At 39.7% G+C, this 23,748-nt stretch overlaps 1 protein-coding gene across 3 annotated transcripts in view; it reads right to left on the reverse strand.

The window, feature by feature from the left end:
* The window catches only part of FSD3 (Fe superoxide dismutase 3), a 96,203-nt gene extending 74,660 nt beyond the window's left edge, over window positions 1-21,543 (reverse strand). The window contains exons 1-2 of one of the 3 annotated variants that reach the window (XM_088983213.1): window positions 21,114-21,543; window positions 7,631-7,711 (exon numbers count right to left, since the gene is read on the reverse strand). In XM_088983213.1, coding sequence (XP_088839339.1) covers window positions 7,631-7,711; window positions 21,114-21,209 — 177 coding nt within the window. In that variant the 5' untranslated portion in view covers window positions 21,210-21,543. The remainder of the gene's footprint in view (window positions 1-7,630; window positions 7,712-21,113) is intronic. The other 2 variants (XM_088983215.1, XM_088983214.1) reach the window with 2 other exon arrangements.
* Window positions 21,544-23,748: the final 2,205 nt, after the last annotated feature.

Below are 23,748 nucleotides of genomic sequence, written 5' to 3' on the forward strand. Positions count from 1 at the left end.
AGGTTTTAAGATCTAACAATGCAAAAGAGTATTTTGAGAAGAGTTTATCCTTGTATCTATCTAACATGGGGGTTATTCACCAAAGCTCCTGTGTTAGAACCCTTGAACAAAATGGAGTTGCTGAGAGGAATGGTAGACATATTGTTGAAGTTACAAGGAGCCTCTTGTTTGTCTCACATGTTCCCACAAGATTTTGGGGTGACGCTGTATTTACTGCTACCTATCTCATAAACCGTATGCCATCCAGGGTTTTAGGGTTCAAATCCCCCTTCAGTCTTCTTCATCCAGACAAGGATCTCTTCCCAATTCCTCTTCATGTGTTTGGTTGTACCTGTTATGTTCACATTCCAAGTGTGCAGAGACATAAGTTTGAACCAAAAGCCCAAAAATGCATCTTCCTTTGTTACTCCCCCACACAAAAGGGTTATTGTTGTTTTGATCCAAAGACTGGCACCCGACATGTCTCTATGGATGTTACCTTTGATGAACTTTCTCCTTTTTATGGCTCCTCTCAAGAAGGACATTGTCAACAGGGGGAGAGTCTGTCACAAGTTTTTGCTCTTCCTCTTCCTGTCCTAATTAAGTCTCTTGACAAGCTTGTATCCTCACCAAATGAATCAAAGGAGGATCAACCACTTCATTCCTCTTGTCCTAGTGCTCCTATTTCTTTACCTCCTCGTCCTACCCATAATCCCAAAGTGTATCAAAGTCAGAGATCCAGGAATGAGCAAGTAGTTTCCCTTACAACAGATGAGGCTCATACATTCCCAATCACAGATGAGATAACAGGTATTGCTTCAGCCCCCTTGGAATCATCCTTCCCAGATCTTGATGTTCCCATTACTGTTAGGAAAGAAAAGCGGAAGTGCACTGCACACTGCATTTCCAAACACCTTTCTTATGACCTACTTTCTCCTTCATACTTTGCCTACCTCTCTTCAGTTGCTTCTAATCCCATTCCTAGGTCTGTATCAGAAGCTCTTGGGATTCCAAAATGGAGAGATTCCATGAAGAATGAAATGGATGCTCTACACGAAAATGGTACTTGGGAGGTGGTGGATTTGCTTGAAGGAAAGGATCCAGTTGGGTGCAAGTGGGTTTTTACCATGAAATACAGGGCTGATGAGACTATTGAGAGGTACAAGGCCAGACTTGTTGCAAAAGGCTACACACAGACATATGGGATTGACTACCTGGAGACTTTTGCCCCTGTTGCCAAGATGACATCTGTGAGGGTTCTTTTATCTCTGGCAGCTCACTTTGATTGGCCTCTCTATCAGTTAGATGTAAATAATGCATTTCTGAATGGTGACTTACATGAGGAGGTCAACATGTGTCTTCCTCCAGGAATGTATGGGAAAGATATGCAAGGAAAGGTACGTAAATTGAAGAAATCACTTTATGGCCTCAAACAATCTCCTAAAGCCTGGTTTAAGAGATTTAGAGCTACACTTGTTAAGTCTTTCCTCCGTACAAAGTGGATCTCTAGCAATGTATCTCATTGTGTATGTTGATGGCATTATAGTGACTGGTGAGATGATGTCTCAGGCATTTTGGACCTTAAGTCTTTCCTCCGTACAAAATTTGATATTAAGGATCAAGGGGAGTTGAGATACTTCCTTGGCATAGAAGTTGCTAGATCCAAGGATGGGATTCTTATTTCCCAGAGGAAATATGTCCTTGATTTGTTGTCCGAAACTGGAAAAATGGGTGCAAGACCAATTGCAACTCCCATTGATATGAATCACAAACTTTCAGCTTCGGATGAAACTTTGTTGGAAGACAAAGGGGTCTTTCAAAACTTCTTGGAAAGCTTCTGTACCTGTGCATGACTAGGCTAGATATTGCATATGCTGTCAGTTGTATTAGCCAGTTCATGCATGCTCCTAGAGATACTCATATGGCAACAGCATAACGGATTTTGTGCTATCTGAAAGGCTCTCCAGGAAAAGGAATTCTATTTACCAAGCATGGTCATCTAAAACTTGAAGCCTATACTGATGTTGATTGGGTTGGAAACATTGATGATAGAAGATCTACTTCAGGGTATTACAGTCTGGTGGCTGGTAATGTTGTCTCTTAGAGGAGTAAGAAACAATCAGTTGTGGCCCGATCCTCCACAAAAGCAGAGTATAGAGCCATGGCACATGAAGTCTTGGAATTGTTGTGGCTAAGGTCCTTATTAGAAGAACTTGGGATTGATCGTGACAAACCCATGATGTTGTACTGTGATAATCAGGCTGCCATCAACATTGCTCAGAACCTGGTACAACATGATAGAACCAAACATACTGAGGTTGATACACTTTATTCGAGAAAGAGTCTCCTCTGGTGGAGTGTGTCTTCCATTCATTACTTCTGAAGGACAATTGGCAGATTTCCTCACCAATGGCATTTCCAAGGCAAGGCTTCAACATGACACTGGCAAGCTGGGTATGATTAACATCTATTCTCAGCTTGAGGGGGAGTGTAGAGGAGATGGGCCGAATGGCCCATAGACTGTCATTTCATGTTATGTTATGTTTCCCTCTGTAATGGGCCTTATTCTGGGCCCATACTCTGTAATGTTCTGTTTTCGTATTTTCTTGCCCACTCAAGGGCCTCTCTGTAATATTTCAAAGATTAACTTCTTAATAAAATGTTTAGAGTGTTAGAGAGAGGTTATGTTCAAACCTCTTACTTTCTAACCCTCATTGCCGCCAACTCTCTCTCTTCTTCCTCTCTTGTTTGTTTATTTTCTTGTTTGCTTCTAATCTCAAGTAGTTCCATACATCAAGAGGACTTTTTTCAACTTCTACAATGCTTTGCAAGGTCAAAACTCTCACATCTCAAATTGGACATCTAAACAGACTCAAATAAATTTGGAAACAAACTCTTCAAAGACCGAAAGGATAAATGACCCAACCGATTATGCCAAAGCATAACCTGACTAACAGACTAAGAAACAAAAGACTTCATATCTTCACTATCTTCCCAATGAGAACTCTCTCCAAGCAAATAGATCTCATTCGTCTCGCGGCCAGTCCCAATGACCTTCCTTGTCTCCAAGTCCGGAAAAACACATCAGTCAGGGAAAAAATTCACTGAACAATTTAAATGTTTTGTAATGCTACTGACTGAAAGCAAGTTAGTATTAAGCTTAGGAACAAGCAGAACTGAAGATAAGGAAATGGTATTAGACAACTTGATGTTTCCCTTGCCATAAATGGGAACAAGGGAACCATCAGCAACGGACACTTTATCTCTGCCAGAAGATAAGTGATAGGTAGTGAACAGTGATCACAAGCCAGTCGTATAGTCAGATGCACCTAAGTCTATTACCCAACAATGTTCAGTGTTACATGGAGCTGAAGCATGATAAGCTGAGGTCCGAGTACCTGAATGAGCAAAGGCTGATGTGGGAGGAGCTAATGGCGGCTGAGATGATTGAGTTGAATTCCCAACTTCCTTTTCCAACTGAGTCAAGGCAGCCCGAACAGCAGCTAGGGTGTCTAGAGGCGTGCCTTTTGTGCCCGATGAAGATGCACAATCAGTATTAACAACCATATTAGCATTACCCCTTTTGTTCCTGAGTTTTGCTGGAACTAGATAAGGGTGCAGCTTCCAACATGTGTCTTTAATATGCTTAGGTTTCTTGCAATGTTCACACACTAGATCCCACTTACCTTCCTTCTTTATATCCCTCTCCATATCACCCCCAAACTTAGGTTTAACTCCTGCCAAGGCTGGTGGGAAGGGTTGATGTTGCATCATAACCTTTCTCCTAGTCTCTTCACTATCAACTAAGGAATAGGCTTGAGATAAGGTCACACTGTCCCTTGTTAGTAGTTGTTGTCTCACAATATCATAATCAAGATTCAAACGAGCTAGGAACTCAAAAACCTTATTAATTTCAACTTGCTTTCCATGAATTTGTGCGTCTTTCTGACTTTCCCACTCAAGTGTTTCTAGGTGGTCAATTTCATGCCACAGAGATTTCAAAGTAGAGAAGTAAACCGAGACTGGTTTCTCTCCTTACTTAAGGTTGTTAACCTCACACTTCAATTCATAAGCCCTAGCAACATTAAGGGGTTGGGAGTAAGTCTTTTTCATGACATCCCAGATTTCCTTGGTTGTTTTTGCCCATAAATAGTTCCAACTGATATTGGGCTGCATAGAGTTGCACAGTCATGTCATAACCAAATAGTTCTCTTAAACCCATTTGGTATAAGTTTGGTCATCCTTAGTTGGTTCTTTCACATCTCCCAACAAGTAGCTGAGTTTTCCTCTACCCCCAATGGCCATCATGGCCGATTGAGCCCATTCTAAGTAGTTTAATCCATCAAATTTCACAATTGTAATCAGAAAGGCATTCTCAAACATGTTACCAAAATTGTTAGTCCCAAAAACACCTTCCCCCTGATACTTGAACTCCATTCTTGGTCAAGAATTAATAAAAAAAAAAAAAACTTTTTTAACTACTATAATAGAAAAACAACACCCAAACAACTGATAACAATCGGCCTAGGTCTTCCAAAGAACAAAGAAAACAAAATTCTGTATGAAACCAGTTCAAAATCTGATCTGAAACCAACAACGGTTCTGAATTTTAGGGTTTTCTCTCAAAACCCTAAAGGAAAAAAAAAAACATTTTCCAGTTGCACCTCTCAGAATAGACCAAGATGATTTTTTTCAAAGTTATTCTCAAGAAAATACTTACTTTATGAAAGAAAATCTCTGGCCGCCACCTTCTGTCTGATGCAAAACCCTAATCTTGAGGATCCAAAGCCTTTTCTGATTCTTCTTAACTATTGGAACTCTCCCAGCCTTCTACAATCTTCTTAGTAGCAGCCACACACTACCAGTAACCTCCAAGAATCAGCCGATCCTCCTTTGTTGAAAAACTTCTAAACCTAGGAGATTCTCATGTAGTCAATCTAATTAGACTAGCATAAGAGCTTCTAGGTCGGCTCTGATACCAAGTAGTCGATCAAGACTACAATCAGTCTTGATTTCAAAATAAAAAGAATGAAGAAATTGCAAAAGAGAAGAAGAAAAGAGGGAGAGAAGAGAATAAGCACACGAAGAGATTTTGGAAAAGAGAGAGGGTTTGGTCTTGACATCAGCCGACCCACTCTTAATATTTATATATGTTGACTAATTGTAAAAGGGTTGAATTTCCCTTATTGCTTACATGGCAAATAAATTAATAATAAAGCTGAAATAACAAGCTGAAAAAACAAACTGAAATAACTACCAACTAACACTAACATAACTAACAAAAATATGCTGCCATACGATCACAATGGGGACCACATCAATGGGGTCCACATCAGTGTTCTATACAGTTCTAACTAACTTTTAGACCAATAATCATTTCAAACAAATATAAGATCCCAAGGATTAACTCCACCTGTGAGGGGGAGGAATCCAAGAAGCATAACGTATCATCTACAAATTGGAGAATATTCACCTTCTCTCCCCCCAGAGCAATTGCAAACCCTTCCCACTCGCCTGAAGTTGCAGCCTTCTTACGGAATAAAGTGAGGATCTCCATTACACATATAAAGAGTAGAGGAGACAAAGGGTCAACATATCTAAGACCCCTGGAACCATCAAAGAAACCTGCAGACTGTCCATTAAGCAAAATTGTGAATTTTGGAGAGGTGATACAAACTTTAACCCAATTCCTCCATTTCTTCCCAAAATTCATCTAATGAAGCACAAGGTCAACACATCTCCAGTTGACATGATCATAGGCCTTTTCAATATCAAGTTTGCGAATCAGCCCTGGGGAACCTTCTTTTTTCCTAGAATGAATGAGTTCATTGGCTATGAGTACAGAGTCCAGCATCTGCCTACCCGAAACAAAGGTACTTTGGTTATTTGAGATAACACTACCAAGAACCCCCTTTCATTCTCTCAGCAAGAACTTTAGCTAAGATTTTGTAGAAGCTATGTAGAAGTCTAATCGGCCTGAAGTCCTTAATATTCATTGCGCCTTCAATCTTTGGAATGAGGGTTATAAAGGTAGTATTCAGACTCCTCTACAAGGAACCCCTTTCATAGAAGTCCTGGAAAACATTCAGAATGTCCCGACTCACCAAATCCCAACAATTAATATAGAAAAGATTTGTAAGATCATCAGGCCCTGGAGACTTCTCATCAGTCAACAACTTAATTGTTGCTTTTATTTCCTCCTCCATGAAGGATCTTTCAATAAGAGCTAATTGCACACCACTCAACTGATTAAAAGAAAGGGACCTAGGAAAAGGTCTGAAGAACCAAGACTCCATGTACAACTTTTTATAAAAGCTGGTAGCCACTAGCTTCATATTTGTCTCAGAGACACCCACCCTACCCTCTCCCTCCAGCCTGGTTATTACAAAGGCTCTAGCTCTTGCATTTTCCATTTTGTGAAAAAAAATGAGTATTTTTGTCCCCCTCTTTCAGCCAAGCCACTTTAGCTCTTTGCCTCCATTTGATTTCTTCTAATACTGCCAATTTATCAAACTTCATCTTTGCTTGAGATCTTTTTAGTCTATGTTCCTCAGAAATATGACCCAATTCCTCAACTGAGTCAATTTCCTTAATGGTACTCAGGAGAGCTTTCTTTTCAGTATCTGAACACATATTTTTCTCCAATTTCCAAATCTTTAATCTTGCTTTGATGGCCCCCAATTTTTTTGCCAAAATGAAAGAACCGGTACCTTCTACCTATAGATCATCCCAAACAGACTTCAACAGAGGAATGAGAGTGGCATCCTCAAACCAAGCATTCTCTAATTTGAAAGGGACTTTTGCTCTAACTCTGACACCACAAACTAACTGAATTGCAATGTGGTCTGAAACTGGCCTAGGACGGGCAATCTGCTTGAACTCTGGAAAGAGATTTTCCCAATTAGAAGTAACTAGAAACCTGTCCAGCCTCACAAGAGTAGGGAAATCTTAGTTGTTGGTCCAAGTAAACCGACTACCGTGAAGGGGTAAGTCATGAAGTTCAAATCAAGTGAAGGCTCCTTCAGGGCATTACCTTTTCTTGATATCCCCTGCCATGTGAGTCCAGCTTCTTACTTTTTTATTAATGTTAACAATAAATTTCTTATGCTACTCCATAAATCTACCACCAGAGCCTTCCATAGGAACTAAACACAACCCAACCCTTGCTCTGTTTTACCATTGGAATGCAAATGAACTGCTTCCTCCATTCCCCAAATCATTCTGTTACCATAATGAACCAACCCTTAAGTCTCTATCTCTCTCTCTCCTCTTCTCCTGCACATGTTGGATTGACTTTGGTGGATTTACTGTTGATTACATTACTAGTCATTGCATGATCTGTCCCATGATATTTGCAAAATGACAAACAAAAAAAGAATCCTGCTAAGAATTCAAGACTAGGGAAAACCTAAAATTTATCAGAAAGAACTCGAATACTTAACACAAAAGTCCTTGAGTCCATGATGAAATATGACATGAAATGGAATATAGTAAGGACTATGATTCCTTGGCATTTAACCTTTATCAAATACAAGATTTGTGCTTATCTGTCTAAAGGAACTCTCTACCACTTCTACCCCATTCCATCCCCCCAATCCCAACCCCAAATAAAATAAAAAATAAAAAATAAGAGAGACAAAAGAAAACTTACAAGTTTGTATGGAGGAGTTGTGAGGCCATGGAAAGCCCAAAACTGGGTAGCCCTCCGGGACCTACAAAATCGTCCTTTCTGCTGCAGACAGAAAAAAAATCATAATTACTATATGGAACATCTAAGTAGAGTACAATCTGGAATTAGTTCTTCCGGTAAAGGAAACTACACAGCCACACCTGCATATGCAACATTTATAAAAATGAAAATATAAAAATAAATGAGCTTTTAAGTAGGTAGTGCAGACAACGTTAAGTATTAATCAGAACTAATGAGCCATTAATTTGATAGGAAGACTTGCAACTTTGTAGGTAACCTTTAAATAATATGTCTACTACACTTATTTTGCTATTATGCATATTTGAGAGTAGAAAACACCAGCTCTTAAGCCCCTAAGCAGTACGAAAGCCATATTGATGTTTTATGTACCTGCACTTTCGTTTACCAACAAGATTGTTGTGTCTTTTGATCCATTTGATTTTATCATTCTGATGATTGAAGTAGTGGGTAGTTCTGAAAATCAATCCCTAACTGAAAGGGTTGTAGGAAACCTATACTAATAGTAGAAGGCTGCATTGCAGAGGTGAATATGACAGGAGTGTGCAGCAGTTTTGGGGTGTGAGGTGTCCCAATGGCCTCTTACTTACCTAGGCTTACCTCTAGAAGATAATCCTAGGAATCTCAGTTTTTGGAATCCAGTGGTGGAGAGATTTTCTAAAAGGCTTGCTAGTTGGAATAAGGCCCATATTTCTCTAGGTGGCAGAATACTTTAATCAGGTGACCAGTGTACTACTTGTCGATTTTTAAGGCCCCGGGAGGGTGGGCCTTGGCACAACGGTTGGGTTGCTCCACTACAACCTGGGTGACCAGAATTCAAATCTTGGAAACAGCCTCTCTGTATGTGCAGGGATAAGGCTGCGTATCTCTGTCCCTCCCTAGACCTCATATTGATGGAAGCCTCTTGCACTGGGTTGCCCTTTTAGGTGTGATTAGAAGATTAGAGAAATTGGTGAGGAACTTTCTTTGAGAGCCAGGGGAAGGGAGGAAGAATCATAGGGTTAATTAGGAACAAGTCAATAAAAGTAAATTGTTCGGTAGACTAAGATTAGAAATAGAGAAGAGGAATATGGTTCTAAATTCTAATGGGAAAGTGACTATGGAGATTGCCTTTTGACAAGGACAAGTTGTAGGCAAAGGTGGTGATGAGTAATCATGGGCTCTCGGCTAACAGGTGGGATACTGACACACTAGCTAGGGCATCTCTCTAGAAAGCCAACAATGAACTTTTTCCTTCTTTCCTTCCTTACATCAGATATGAATTTTGCAATGGGGAACTTGTCAAATTTTGGGAACAATTGTGGATTGATGACTCCCCTCTAAAGAAAAAATAGTTTCTGTCCCTTTATACACTTCCTACTTGCAAAGACCAACCTATGTCCATCTTTTGTTACCTTTCTAATTCGATCTCCAGGGTTGACTGGGATTTGGGTTTTAGGAGGGAAATAAAGGTTGATCACTTGAACAAGGTGGTAGCCCTTCTTGACATTCTTTCAGGTGTTTATTTGGACCCTTTGAGATCTGACCATAGGATTTGCTCTTTCTCCTTCTGGCTCTTTTTCTTGTGCTTCATTTTTCAAGGCATTATCCTATCCCTCTTCCCTGATTGGTCTTCCTTTCCCTGTCAAAGAAATTTGGTGTCAGCCCATCCCCTCTAGAGTCCGTGCTTTCTATTGGAAAGTTTTTTTTTATTTTTGGAGAAAATCAATACATGTGACTTGCTTCAAAGAAAGAGATCTAATTGGTTTTTTTCTCCTCATTGTTGTGTTTTGTTCAAAGATAATGGTGAGACTTGCTATCACTTATCAATTTTCTGTCCTTCCGTAATTAATATTTGGTAATGGGTTCTCTTCTTTTTTTTTTTTTTTGAAGAATAAAGAAAAAATATTTCATTAAAAGAGGAAGAGTACAGTTCAATCCAAATGGGTGTGGAGGTGACATACCAATAAATCACAAATCCACTAGAACTTTCACCATTACAAGATCGAATTTCAAGCACATCCCAGAAGTTCTCTCCCAAATCTGCCTTATTGATTAGAGAAAAATCTGGAGATCCATACCCAGTCTATCACTAGTTTACTGATTGAAGCAACTAGAATCTCAATGCTCTTGGACTTGTTCTCAAATAACCTTCTGTTCCTTTCATTCCATATGGCCCATCACACTGCAAAAGGTATGCAGCTCCAGATATCCTTGCCTTCCTGCTCCCTCTAAATCTTGGCCAAGATGAAAAAATTTCAGGAGTGAATCTTGGCTGAAAGACTCTTAACACTGAAGAGTGCAGAGTAAAACTTCCAAATGAAATTAGCTACCTTGCAAGAGAAATAAATCGCATCCATCTCCTCTTCCATCTTGTACATATGAAAGAAGCTTGCCATGCTGAAGCCCTTGCTCTTCAAGTGATCTGCTGTTAAGATACTATCCTGGGAGACCAACCATGCAAAAGCTTCAACCCTTGGAGGGACTGGGTTTCCCTACACACCTCCTGCCTGTCCTATGTTCATATGGTTTTTGATAAGTGCTAAGTAGAAGAACTTAACTAAAAATTTTCCATCCTTACTCTCCTTCCACCAAAGACTATCACTAGATGAGACTGAAATGATGGGCTGATCCAATCTTTCCAGCAATATAATACATTCCCCAGTTCTTGATCCCAAAGTGGTCTTCTAAACTTCGGGCACCAAACCACCTGAACCTGATCACCTCTGACTTCATGGTCAATCCTTAGCTGATGCTCCGACAGCCTGTACAACCTCGGGCAGACTCACACAGCTTCCTAACTCCACTCCAATCATCCTCCCAAAATCTCACGCTCATACAATCTCCAACATTGAATCTAACCAAACTCCAAAAATCCTGGTTGAACCCCATTATACCATTCCATACATTCACCCTGTAAGAGTTAGACACCTCCCTTGATTGGGCATAGGTGGATTCCCCCGGCTAATGTACAAAACTTATTTGCCTCTACTTTCTTTAGTTACCCAAAGAAGAGGAGAAGGATTTTGTGAAGATGTACAAGAGCTGCTATCCATTGGGCATTATGGGAAGAAAGAAACTCAAGAATATTCTTGGAAAAAAAAAAACAAGCAAGGCTGACATCATGGATACTACTATGATTACAATTGCTCATTGGGTAAAGAGTATGGATCATTTCTCTTTTTTCGGTAGACAACATTCTTCTTAGGTGGAAGAAGGTGGCTGATTCAGTTCCTTGTAAGATGTCCACCACACTTTGCAGGTCCCCACTGGAAAGTGATTTCATCAATTAAATTTTGATGGAAGTAGTTTGGGCAATTTGGTGTCTCAGGTATAAGAGGAGTTTTCAGAGATGAAGATGGAAGAGTTACAGCATTATATTCAGGCCCAATTGGTGAAGGGCACTCTATTAGGGCTGAGGTAATGGTAGTAATTGAAGGAGTACAAAGAGCAGTATCTCTAAATATTAATAAGCTAATAATTGAGTAGAAATTATTGATTGCAGATTCAGATGAATTCCTTGTGAAGAGAAAGAAGAAGAAGATGAAGAGTTTCAATGGTAGGGAAGAAAAGAAGATAAAAAAAGAGTATGAAGTCAACCAGAATTGAATTAGATCTGGCCGCCAACCCCTCATTATAATTTATACTTAACTTAAAGAATGAGATATTACAAGAACGCCCTTAGTAGGGCTGCTACTAAAGTAGTTGAACAGTCATAACTTAAAAACATAAACTAATGGGCCTAAAGCCCAACAACTTCCTAACTTAATAACTTAAAATAAGAATAAAAAATAAATGGGCCCAATAACTAAAAACCAGCCCAACTCAGCCCCTCAAGTTGGGAGTAAATGTCACACATTCCCAACTTGTGTAGATCATGCTCTAGCTTGTTCCTTGCAACACCTTTTGTGAAAACATCAGCAAGCTGCAGATCAGAAGTAATGTATGGAAGACAAACTTCCCTAGAAGTCACTCTTTCTCTGATAAAATGTCTATCCACTTCAATGTGCTTAGTTCGGTCATGCTAGACTGGGTTATGGGCAATGTTAAATGTTGTCTGTTTATCACAATACAACATCATAGGTTCTTTTGCCTGTACACCAATTTCTCCTAATAGGGAACGGATCCAGAGAAGTTCTAAAACACCCAATAAGGGTGCATACTCCTGAAGTAGATCTCCTGTCATCAAGGCATCCTGCCCAACCTGCATCTGTATAATCCTTTAGTTTCAACTGTCCATGATCAGTAAACAATATGCCTCTGCCCGGGTGTCCCTTCAAATAAGCAAGAATCCTGTCAACAGCCTCCCAATGTTGGACTTGTGGAGCATGCATGTATTGACTTACCACACTTGCTACATAGGAAATGTCTGGCCTTGTTATACACAAGTATAGCAGCCAACCCACAAGTCTCTGATATCTCCCAATGTCCTTTAGTGGCTCACCTTTTGATGCATTGATTCTGTGTTTTTGATCAATAGGTGTACTAATTGCCTTCGTTCCAAGCTTCCCTATTTCTTGAAAAAAATCCAAGACATACTTCCTCTGAGAGATAAAAATTCCATGTTTTGATCTTGCAACTTCAATGCCTAAGAAGTATCTCAGTTCTCCAAGATCCTTTATTTCAAATTCTTTATGTAGAATCTTTTTCAGACAATCAATATCATTTAGGTCATTCCTTGTGACAATAATATCATCCACATAAACAATTAGGACTGACACCAAAGATCCCCTTAGCTTCACAAAAAAGGTATGATCAAATTGAGTCTGAGTGTAGCCAAAAGCAATCAAGGCCTTTCTGAATCTGTCAAACCATACTTTGGGAGATTGCTTCAAGCCATAAAGTGACTTCTTAAGCCTGCATACCTTTCACTTTCAACATCACTGTAGAAGCCAACAGGAAAATCCATATACACTTCCTCTTGCAGATCCCCATTTAGGAAAGCAGTCTTCACATCAAGTTGAAACATGGGCCAAGAGTATATGGCAACAAGAGAAAGAAGTATCCGAATATAAGTCATCTTTGCAACTGGTGCAAAGGTCTCTAAATAATCAATGCCATAGGTCTATGTGTACCCTTTTGCAACAAGTTTGGCCTTGTACCTTTCTATACTTCCATCTGCCTAATATTTAACTATGTAAACCCATCTACATCCAACAATCTCCTTGCCCTCGGATTGGTCCACAATGTCCCATGTCTGATTCTTAACTAAACTTCCATCTCTTCCTGCATAGTTGTCCTCCACTCAGATTTGGAGAGAGCCTCACTAACACCCTTGGGTATAGACATAGAGTCAAGAGAGAAAAGAAAAGCACGGTAGGAAGGAAAAAGTCCACTGTAGGATAAGTACTGTGAAATACAAAGAGAAGTATACTTTCTCTTCCCTTTCCTGAGAGCAATAGGAAGATCCAGGTTATCTGTAACAGGATTAGTAGAATCAAAGGGAACTGAAACAATAGAGGGATCAAGAGGAATACCTGAATCCATGTCAACTGAATCTGGAGTCTCCAAGGAACCAATAGGAAATGATGTGAGTTCTATTGTAGTGGAATCAACCTCCCTGTGAAGTCTCTGTTGTAATGCTGAGAAGCAAGACGCAAAGGAGGTGGTAAGGTAGGTGACACAAGAGGGTCAAGCACAGGAATAGACATAGGAACTGGGAGAGGAATAAACTGCTGACTCACAAGAATAGACTGTTGACTCACTTCCCCAAAACACTCCCCCTGAGAAGAATTCTTTGAGAAGAAGTATGTGGACTCAAAAAAGGTGACATCCATAGTAACGTACCAGCTCCTAGAGATTGGATCATAGCAACAATACCCTTTCTAATTTTTTACATATCCAAGGAAGACACTTCTTTGCCTTGGGATCAATCTTCAAGCGGTGAGGACCAAGGATATGTGCAAAGCAGACACACCCAAACACCCTGAGAGGAATATGAAACATCTCCCCCTCAGGAAAAAGGAGACTGAATGGGGTGCTAAATCCAAGTATACGAGAGGGCACCCTTTTAATCAAATATATTGCTGTGAGAACTGCATCACCCCAAAACCAAACTATAACTGTAGATGTGATCATCATGCTTCTTGCAATCTCAACAATGTATCTGTTCTTCCTTTCTACAACACCATTCTGTTGTGGATTGTAAGAACAACTGCTCTGATGGACAACACCATATTCTAACAGATATGAAGCAAGGTGTTTTTCAAAATATTCCCTAGCATTATCTAATATGAACACATTTATTCTTGTTCCAAACTGTATTAGCACCATCTAATGAAATTGCCTCACTAAGGATGACTTCATCGCGGGATCTCATCCAGTAAATCCAAGAGTATCATGAGAAATCATCCACAAATAAGAGAAAATATCGATAACCTCCCATAGAAGGAACATGGTAAGGTCCCCACACATCAAAATGAATAACATCAAAAGAGGAACACGTTTTATTGCTAACTTTAAATGAATGTCTACAATACTTTTCAAGTTGACAACCTAAACACTCCAGACTTGACAAACTAATAGACTCAAAAAGTTTTGGAAACAAAAGACTCAAAGAAGAAAAAGGCAAATGAGCCAAACGATTATGCCAAAGCATAATCTGATTCACAGACTCTAACTCACTATCCCTACTGACATGATGACTCTGATGAGGAGGAAGCGATCCAAGAGGTAGATTCCATTCACTTCACGACCACTCCCAATCGTCATCTTTGAATCCAGATCCTGCAAGATACAATGACCAAGAAAAAAAATTACTGAGCAACTCGATTCTTAATCAAACTACTAACAGATAACAAATTAGTGCTTAATCTTGGAACATGAAGAACGGAGGGAAGGGAAATGGAATCACTAATCTTGACAGATCCCTTCCCAGCAATGGGAACATGGGATCCATCAGTTGTGGAGACCCTATCTCTACCAGAACAGAGTTGGTAAGAGGAAAAATAGTAGAGCTATAGGTCATGTGCTCTGAGGCTCTAGAATCTATAATCCAAGGAGGTCCCTCCTTACCTGAAGTAGAAACATAATTTGTAGTGACATGTGAACTACCTGTGTGAGCAAAGGAAGTAGAGTGAACTCCACCAGTATCACTTGTACCTTGTTGTCCGCATATTGCTGAACTAGAACTGGTTGTATCCCGCTGGTTCAGAAGCTGCCCATACCTCTCAAGTTTGGCCCTTACTGTAGCAGTTGCAAAAAACTCCAGAGCAATTGTAGTAGGAGGGGCCGGAATGTCACCAGTGAATGCCATGTGAGCATTTCCCTTCTTATTTTTCAGTCTATTTGAAACAAGATGTGGGTGAAGCTTCCAGCAAATATCTCTTGTGTATTTAGGCTTCTTACAGTAATCATAGATCAAATCTTTTTTATCTTCCTTCTTGATTTCACTGCCACCCCAATCTCCACCTTGTTTAGGTCTCACAGTACTCACCATGGCTGACTAATCAAAAATAGGATTTTTCATCACACATCTCTCTTGCTCTCCTCCCCTGACACAAAAGCATATGCCTAGGAGAGGGTAACACTGTCCCTAGAAAAAAGATGTTGTCTTGCAATATCATACTCAGGATTAAGGCCAACAAGAAATTCAAACACCCTATACTTCTCTAGATGTTTCTGATAGGTAGCTACATCCTTAGGGGTTTCCCAAGCAAATGTCTCTAAATGGTCAATCCCCTAGCACAGGGTTTTAAGGACTGAAAAATAAGCTACAATAGGTTTATCTCCCTGCCTTGTAGTAATAATCTGATTTCTCAACTAATAAGTCCTAGCAACATTCTCCCTCTATGAATAGGTTTCTGCAACCCCATCCCATATTTCCTTAGTTGTATTTGCCCATAAAAAATTTTTACTTATATCGGGCAGCATGGAATTACACAACCAAGTCATCACCATATAATTCTCCTGTACCCACCGGGAGTTGCTAGTTTCGGGTTTCATTTCTTCACCAGTGACACACCCTAATTTTCCACGATCACTAATGGCAATCTTTGCAGATTGTGACCATTCTAAGTAATTTGAACCATCCAACTTAACTGTAGTAATGGCCCAGTCCCGAAAAGGTCTCCAGCACCTCCTTCCACTGGTCTCATTTCACTCTCGGGCTTATTTTCAACTCCGTGACCCTCCATGCTTCTCAAAAAGTGAAAAGAAAATAAATGTAATATGCAAGAGGATCAAAAGAAACACTTCTGGAACCAACAACACCTTTCTGGTGCCCTAGATAGTCCTCCTACAAAAGATTCCTTTTCTACGGGACAGAAGAAGAGAGAAAAGAGATAGCCGCTCTTTTCAGAAGCCTCCAAATCAGGCAGGACTTGAACCACCCCCTACAGCAAACTCCAGGGAACCCTAAAAAATTAGGGTGCCACTTCCTAAGTCAAAATTGAAGAGTCTAACAGAAACAGAACTCTCCCATTTTCTCCAGTTTTTCCTGATTTTGATAAGAAACCCTAGACCAGCTACAGGGCAAACAGATCCACCAAAAAATCCAAAATTTGGGCTTACCTAAGATCTTCGATCAGCCTCTTAAATCACCATGCAGTCGGCCGATCTAGGGCAGAATGAGAAAACAACTCAAGGAACCTTCAGCCTGCTCTGATACCAAGTAGAAATTATTAATTATAGATTTAGATGAATTCCTTGTGAAGAGAAAGAAGAAGAAGATCAAGAGTTTCAGCAGTAGGGAAGAAAAAAGGAGAAGAAAAGAGTAGGAAGTCAACCAGAATTGAAATAGATCTGGCCTCCAACCCCTCATTATAATTTATACTTAACTTAAAGAATGAGATATTATAAGAACGCCCTTAGTAGGGCGGCTACTAAAGTAGTTGAACAGTCACAACTTAAAAACATAAACTAATGGGCCTAAAGCCGGTCCAACTTCCTAACTTAATAACTTAAAATAAGAATAAAAAACAAATGGGCACAATAACTAGAAACCGGTCCAACTCAACAAATTGTAGGTGATTCAAAGGTGGTGGTGGGCTGGTTATAGAATGAAGAGACAAGCCTATGGATCTAGAATAATGAGAAGAAAAAATTTAAATGGCTGATATAGAATATTGACATCAATGTGCATTGGATAAAATAAGTTCCAATTCCTTTGTAGATTCTCTTGCTAGGCAAGGGGCAGGTAGAACTCAATCTTTTCTGGGCATAGTTGTAACTGATTTGTACTTGGGGAGAGACAAGAGGGTTTATCTCCCACAACCATTTTGCTGTATTTAAAATTAAATTACTTATATTAATGAAAAGTTTCAGTTGGTGATAAAAAACTATATGGTGTTAGTTAAACAAATCCTTCATTTGGATCCATCCACAGGAAAAAAAAAATCATAGTTAGGATAAAAGTGATGGTAAAATCAGATGCAGACAATGTGCACAAAGGCATGTGCCTCACTCACCAAGGTGGCAGGATGAGGTGAGGCACTGCAGTGTCAACTCGACTCACATGAGAACATAGCCTTTAGTGAGTTTACTGCCTGACCCAGCTAGAATGTCATGTCATGTGAGCCAATATGAAAATGAGGAACTATAGCATCACTTAAATTAAATACAAATTTGTTTTATTGTCTTTATAAGTTATGGTGTACAGGCACCATAAAAGTTTTGTTTTACAACTCAAAGCCTGCCCGACTAATTGGACAAGAGAGCCTGAGATAACATGGAAACTCTAACCTACACAATGACATTCAATCTGCTCTAACCAGAATTAAAAATTCTCTTGAACATATTCCTAGCTCTCCTCCTCCTTTCTTTCTCCCTGTTTCTTTTCTTTTCTATCTTTATCTAAGCAGGGAATCCACACACCCCCACCCACCCCCCGCTTTCATCTTCTTCTTTCTTTCTCCTTTTCTCTTTACCCAAACAGGAGCTCTACCTTTATTACGCATCCTTCTTTTTTCTGGATAATTAACAGATTTCATTAAGGCTGCATTTGTCTTCAGTGTAAATGTGAATTGACATAAAACTCCATCGTCGGTTCGCATTTGCACGCGTTTGTTTTCAGTGTAAATACGGACCGGTGTAAAATTCCACACCCAGTTCGCATTTTCACATGTTTGTTTTCAGTGTAAGGTTTACATCAAACCTTCCCATAGGTTGAATTTTGCATCAATTATCACATCAAAAAATCTCCAACGGTCCACTAAAATTTTAAACCCATCTATTGAGTTTTACATCGACGAATTTTCAACCAAAAACAAACGCAGCCTAAGCAAAGCAGAAATATATGTACAGATACAGCTTCCCCATATGTGGTAGAGTGTCCTACCTCACCCCATTACATAAATTACAATTACAACTGTGCCCAATACATATGTTCCCTATCTACAGCGTGTCACCCAACCAGTTTGCAGCTCTTGGTGCCAACTGAACTCTTAACAGAAAATCTCTTGTCAACCATATAATTTTTCAAAGCACCTCTCTATAGGTTCAAACTTTCTGCTTTTCATTCTTTAACTAGCCAACCACCAGCTCAGAGTCCCCTTGAATAATTAGCCTATCCACTTTCATTTCTTTTTCGTTCTGTGCTCCAAACAACATAGCAAGGTATTGAGCACTACTTGAGTCCCCTACCCCAATAGGATCCGAAAATAAAGCTAAAGCATGGCCTTCTTTATCCCTAAATACCCCTCCTACACCTGACAGACCCGGGTTACCACAACTACTCCCGTCAATGTTTAATTTAATGAAAGTATGAAACCCTCTTCCAGTGGCACCCATTATTGCTGACAGCCACCTCTCACCATTTCCTTTTTTCCTTCTGATACAATCACAAGAAAAAGGTGTGAACCAAGGATTTGAGCCAATGTATCACCCTTGTTAGGATGCAATCCAACAATTTTCCTTAGATGTCTCTTTTTCATTAAAAACTCTTGAGTTTCTTTCTTCCCACACTGACCACACAACAGCAGCTCCTGTGCATCTCCACATCAACCTTCCTTTTTTCTCTGCCAACTGAAAGTACCAATCTCAACAGACTGGCCAGGCTCATAAGCAAAGTCCCACCTGCACCCAAATAAAAAGAACCATTCCCTTATATGGGTAACAAAAGGACAGGAGATTAGTAGGTGGTAACCAGTCTCACAATTGGCCTTGCAAAGAGAGCATCACTTTGGGGATAAACAAACATTTATCTTCTCATGATACAACTCCCAGCGGAAAGCCTCAATTTTGTTACATGTCTGTTGAGTTTCTGCCTAACAGAGACACTAGTTTGAGATAGTGTGGTCTCCTCAGAATAAAGAGAGAGGGAGAGATAAAGAGATAAGTCTGAATAGAATCAAGGTAGTTTTTCTATTATGCTTAGCCTTTATTTATAGGTGCACACTGTAACAACTGTTAATTGCAACCACTTAAGAATCTGCTTGTAATCCACATGTAACAGTTCAAGAATTCAAGAATCAAGGTTCCCACTTGTATTGTGCTGTTGTATAGCTTTTTTCTTATCAATAACTCTGAAAATTTTCATTAATTAAGAAGCTTTAATATACAACAAAAAGTTACAGGGAAATCAGGATAGAAGCTGACCCAAGACAGCATTACAAAAGTGCCCAAAACATCTCTGTTCTTTGAACCCCTTGTTTTGCTGCTATCAGCCAAGCTGTTGGCCGATCTCCTTACCCAACCCACCTGAATAGACATATTTCTAGACATCCATTTGAACCTTCTGAAATCATTCTTCAGCTGCCAGGTCACTCCTTCCCCTTTTTGCAATCATTTTATCACAGTTTTTGAGTCTCCCTCAATGATCAGTCTACTAATCCCCAGATCTTTGGCCCTCTCAACCCCATATACTGCAGCTAGAAACTCTGCCCTAGCTATATCACCCTATTCCATAGGACTGGAGAACAAAGCAATAATGGATCCATCTTCATTTCGAATGACCCCCCCCCCAATACCTGAAGGGCCAGGATTACCCATACAACTCCCATCGAAATTCAGCTTCATCCAACCCTCCTAGTTGATGAAGCAGCAATAAGTCCCCACACCCTGAAGAAGTCTTCAACTTTAAAATCTGAGAACTGCTTTAAACTTTTTACCCAGTGTGCCACCCTCAAAGCTACTGTTTCCACAAGAGCTTCCGTGCTGTTGTATAGCTGGCTTTACCCCACGTGCCTTTATCCTTGAGTATACCTTCTAGATGATAGACTTACTGGTTTTGTTTTGTTCTTGGCTTCTAACAATATCTCCCTTTCTTTCTTAATATATTTCTTTTATGAAAAAGTGGTCCACCCCCTATTTAATTTCTTCCTTCTTTCCTTGATCAGCAACTAACATCATCATCATCTAAGCCTTGTCCCAACTATATGGGATCAGGTAGGATCCCCAGAAACAGAAAAAGGCAGTACACTGATCAAGAGGGTAGGATCCCCATTACAGAAACTGTCTACTAATTCCTTCCCTTGCTAGTGAGTCAGGAAGGGAGTTTGCTGACCTAGGGATCCGAATCACTGATGAATTTAGCCTTGTGGATAAAAACCTAGCTTCCCTAACTCTCAAAGGCTTGATCGCCATGGACCTAAGCTGTCATCTCTCATCCAACTAATAGTTATTTCTGAATCTCCCCCAACCTGTAAATCTGTGACTCCCAATAAGCATCCTAGTATCAGATCTTGGAGTATGTTGTAATCATCCCTTGTAGAATTTCCCTCTCCAATGAAACCTAAGAAAACATGCAAACTGAATAGTTGATCACTTGAGTGATACATTGCTGGTTATGGGGATAATAAGAATAGAAGAAAATAAAAGGAAACTAGAGGAAGGAAGAAGGAGAAGAAGAGAAGAGTTGTGTGTACAAAAAAGGGTGTTTTTCTTGTGTTTTAACACTCCATTCATTGTGTGACCCTGTGGTATAGTCTCGTAAATTGCCATGCTCTTGGAGTCAAAGTCCATCATCCCTAACAGAAAACTCAACAAGCACCTTGCCTCCATTCAGTTCAGTATTGTTGTTCTTCCATCTTCACTGGAACCTTCTGTACAAGATTCCTCTTAGTTCAACGAGCATACATTAGAGAAAACATTTTCCTCTAAATGGCTGTGTAAACTTTAGTTTCTCTTGCTCTTCAACAGAAGTGCTATCTGCCGTACGCTGGAGTGAAGACGAACAACATTCAGGAGAACCAATATGAGCACCAGGCAAGTAAGCAGTGACATATTTAAATTTGGTGTTAGCTTAGCCATGTCAAACACATAAAAATATGCCTTTTAACGCAGATAAACATATGAGCTATCAAATTTCTGTCATCCATGCATAAAGAAGATAGATTTCAATAGCCCGTTTCCTATAGCTTCCATCAGAACGTTACAAATTCCAAACCCATTTCGCAGTTTAACCAAAATATATTTATCTACCCAAAAAAAAAAAAAGAACAGGAATAAGAGCATATAAAGAAGCATTACGACATTAGAGAGGGAAACAGAGATATGGAGGTTCAACTACCAAATGCAGAATTTTGGGAAGCTTTAATGGCCTGGAAAAATCGCTGGCTAGAAGATGAGAGCATGCAGGTGAAGAGTTATTGAAACAGGACCCCATTCGTGCTCTGCTTCTGTTGTAGCTAAGATAGCATTTCGGCAGAACACCAACGACAGAGTATATCTCTATCCACTTATCCGATTGATGTGAGCTATTATCTAAGCCTGCAAACAAACTTCTCTTTCTAGTGTGCCAATGGTGAACAGTCGAAGAAGTCGAAGATCCAGTAACAGAGAAGAGAGGGAAACGAAAATTCGGATTTGCTGTGCTATTACAATTCCTTGATAAGGTAAGAGTAATGCTAGCAAGCAACTGATCTGCGTTTTTTAACACACTACAGACACTATGGAGTCCACGAAACGAAGCCCTTTATATATGTCCTATGTTGTTCCCTAATGCTTTTGTGATGTACGTAAACATAATAGCGTTTCTCATTACAATGACGAAAACAACCCTGCACTGATATTTATCTCATCAGTGTGGAGACTTGGGCTGGGCCGTCGATATTATTTTATGCCATGGCCCAGCATAGCCCAAGGTTGAAGCTTGTTAAGTTGAACCCACCGAACCTAAGAGCGCATTTGGAAGGGCTTTGCGTTTGGATTAGGGCTGCAAACAGATCGGATCGAATTGGGTAAGGGCATATCCGATCCGACCCCTTAACAAAATCCGATTGATCCGAATCCTATAACGATCCGTCGGATTTTCAAAAGCATGATTCGAATTCGAATTCAAATGTATTATCGGATATTTGATTCAAATCCAATTCAATTAGAATTATATTTATATTATGTAATATAAATAATATAATAATATATTAAAATATATAATATATAAATAATATATAGAATATACATATATAATATGTAAATAATATATAATATATAATATTTCATAATTAATGGATGGGATCAAGTAGTAGCGGATCGGATCAACCAATATCTGAATTCGATCCATTAAGTTAAGGATCAACTTTTTTGATCCAATCCCATTTGTTAGGATCAAGAGGGATATCCGAATATGCCTCTTAACGGATCAGTATCCGGTTTGACTTATTGGATCTGATCCAACTTATTTGCAGCCCTAGTTTGTATTGAGCTGCGACAAAGAGCGGCTCATGTTGGAGTCAAGATCACTTGCCAACAAAATAAGTTCGAACACCCTACCAACAACATCTAACACTGTACATCTCATACATGGCGGGTCCCACTTTTATGGTGGGACCTAGTTTTATAGCAAGATGTGTGGTGTTAGATATTGTTGGTAGGTTGTTGGAACTTGTTTTGTTGGTAGGTGATCCCAATTCCTCATGTTGAGCATCTTTATTCTAAGTGGCATTTGAGATAATTGTGTTGTAGGCTATGTAAACATAACTCTAGATACTATGGCTCAATGTTATAATGCAAGGAAATGAAAAGAGATCGACTTCTGTCAGGGAAAGCCCATGTCCAGACAGTTCTAATATAATCCTTTTTTTTTCAATGCAAGACTATAAAGGTTACTTGAGAGGGCTTTGCCCTGACCAAAGCCAAACAACTACTCCAAGATGGACTGGATGTATCAGTTTTTTCGAGATTGTAATATAATCCCTTTTTTTTTTGCCAAAAAAAGTGGCATTTGATATACTACTGGTTTGGGTTTTTGGGGTTTTCACTAAACACAACTTTTGACGTTTTTGTGTGGGGCTGATATTGAAATGCCAAAAGCCATGTCTCAAGGTGCAACTTGGGTCAAATTAGGCTTGAAATTCCAAAGAGGAAGTTCATGGAGTCAAGGGTGATGTCTCTAGGGCAAGGTCTAAAGACATATAGGATAAAATAGACAAGGACTTTGTTTCTCCAGCTAATGCCAAGGCAAGAAAGCAATGTTAGGAGGATGGGAAGCTAAAAATGTCTTTGAACGAGCCCTCCCCAAGCTTGATTATGCTTCTTATTCTCTCACAAAGACAGGCATGGAGAAGATTAGGAGGGAGTAGTTTATCCCAAATTAGTATAGGCTTAGGTGCTCGAGGAAGGGAGAGTGGGCCAACTTGCCCAGAGAGGTCAAGCTATGTGTGTATGAAATTAGTTTAGAAGTTAGCCTTAGATTCCCACTAGACAATAGGTTGGTCATAATATTGGATGATCATTAGGCTTTGCTTGTTCAACTGGTACCGAACTTCATCAAATAACTAGTGGGTCTCCCGTGTTTTTGTATCTATCACAGCCTACCAGTGACCTTTCCTTTGTTCCACACCCTCTTATCCTTGAAGAAGCATCAACAACAAGGGTTTTACTACTTTTCAATGTGGCCGAAATTGAAGATGCTCCATAGGGCCCCCTCTATCCATCACTGAAAGAGTAAGTTTTTCTTTATTAGTCAAAATGACGGATGGTCCTTCGAGTGAGAACAAAAGCATTGGTCCCAAAGACAAAAGTAAAGGCACCCAAGACTAAGACTTTAATAGAAGAGGGGAATGAGGCCCTAACTAGGAAGGCTAGTATACTAATTAATGTGATGGAGTATACATCCAAGGTTCGATTGATAATGCCAATTTTTGCCCAGCTTGGCCTCGTAACGTAGTCACTAAGCTGCTAAATCTAATTCCTTGTTTTGTCGT

This window comes from Nelumbo lutea, chromosome 4, assembly GCF_056320005.1.
Source record: "Nelumbo lutea isolate HS-2025 chromosome 4, American lotus-T2T, whole genome shotgun sequence".
NCBI classification, from domain to species: Eukaryota; Viridiplantae; Streptophyta; class Magnoliopsida; order Proteales; family Nelumbonaceae; genus Nelumbo; species Nelumbo lutea.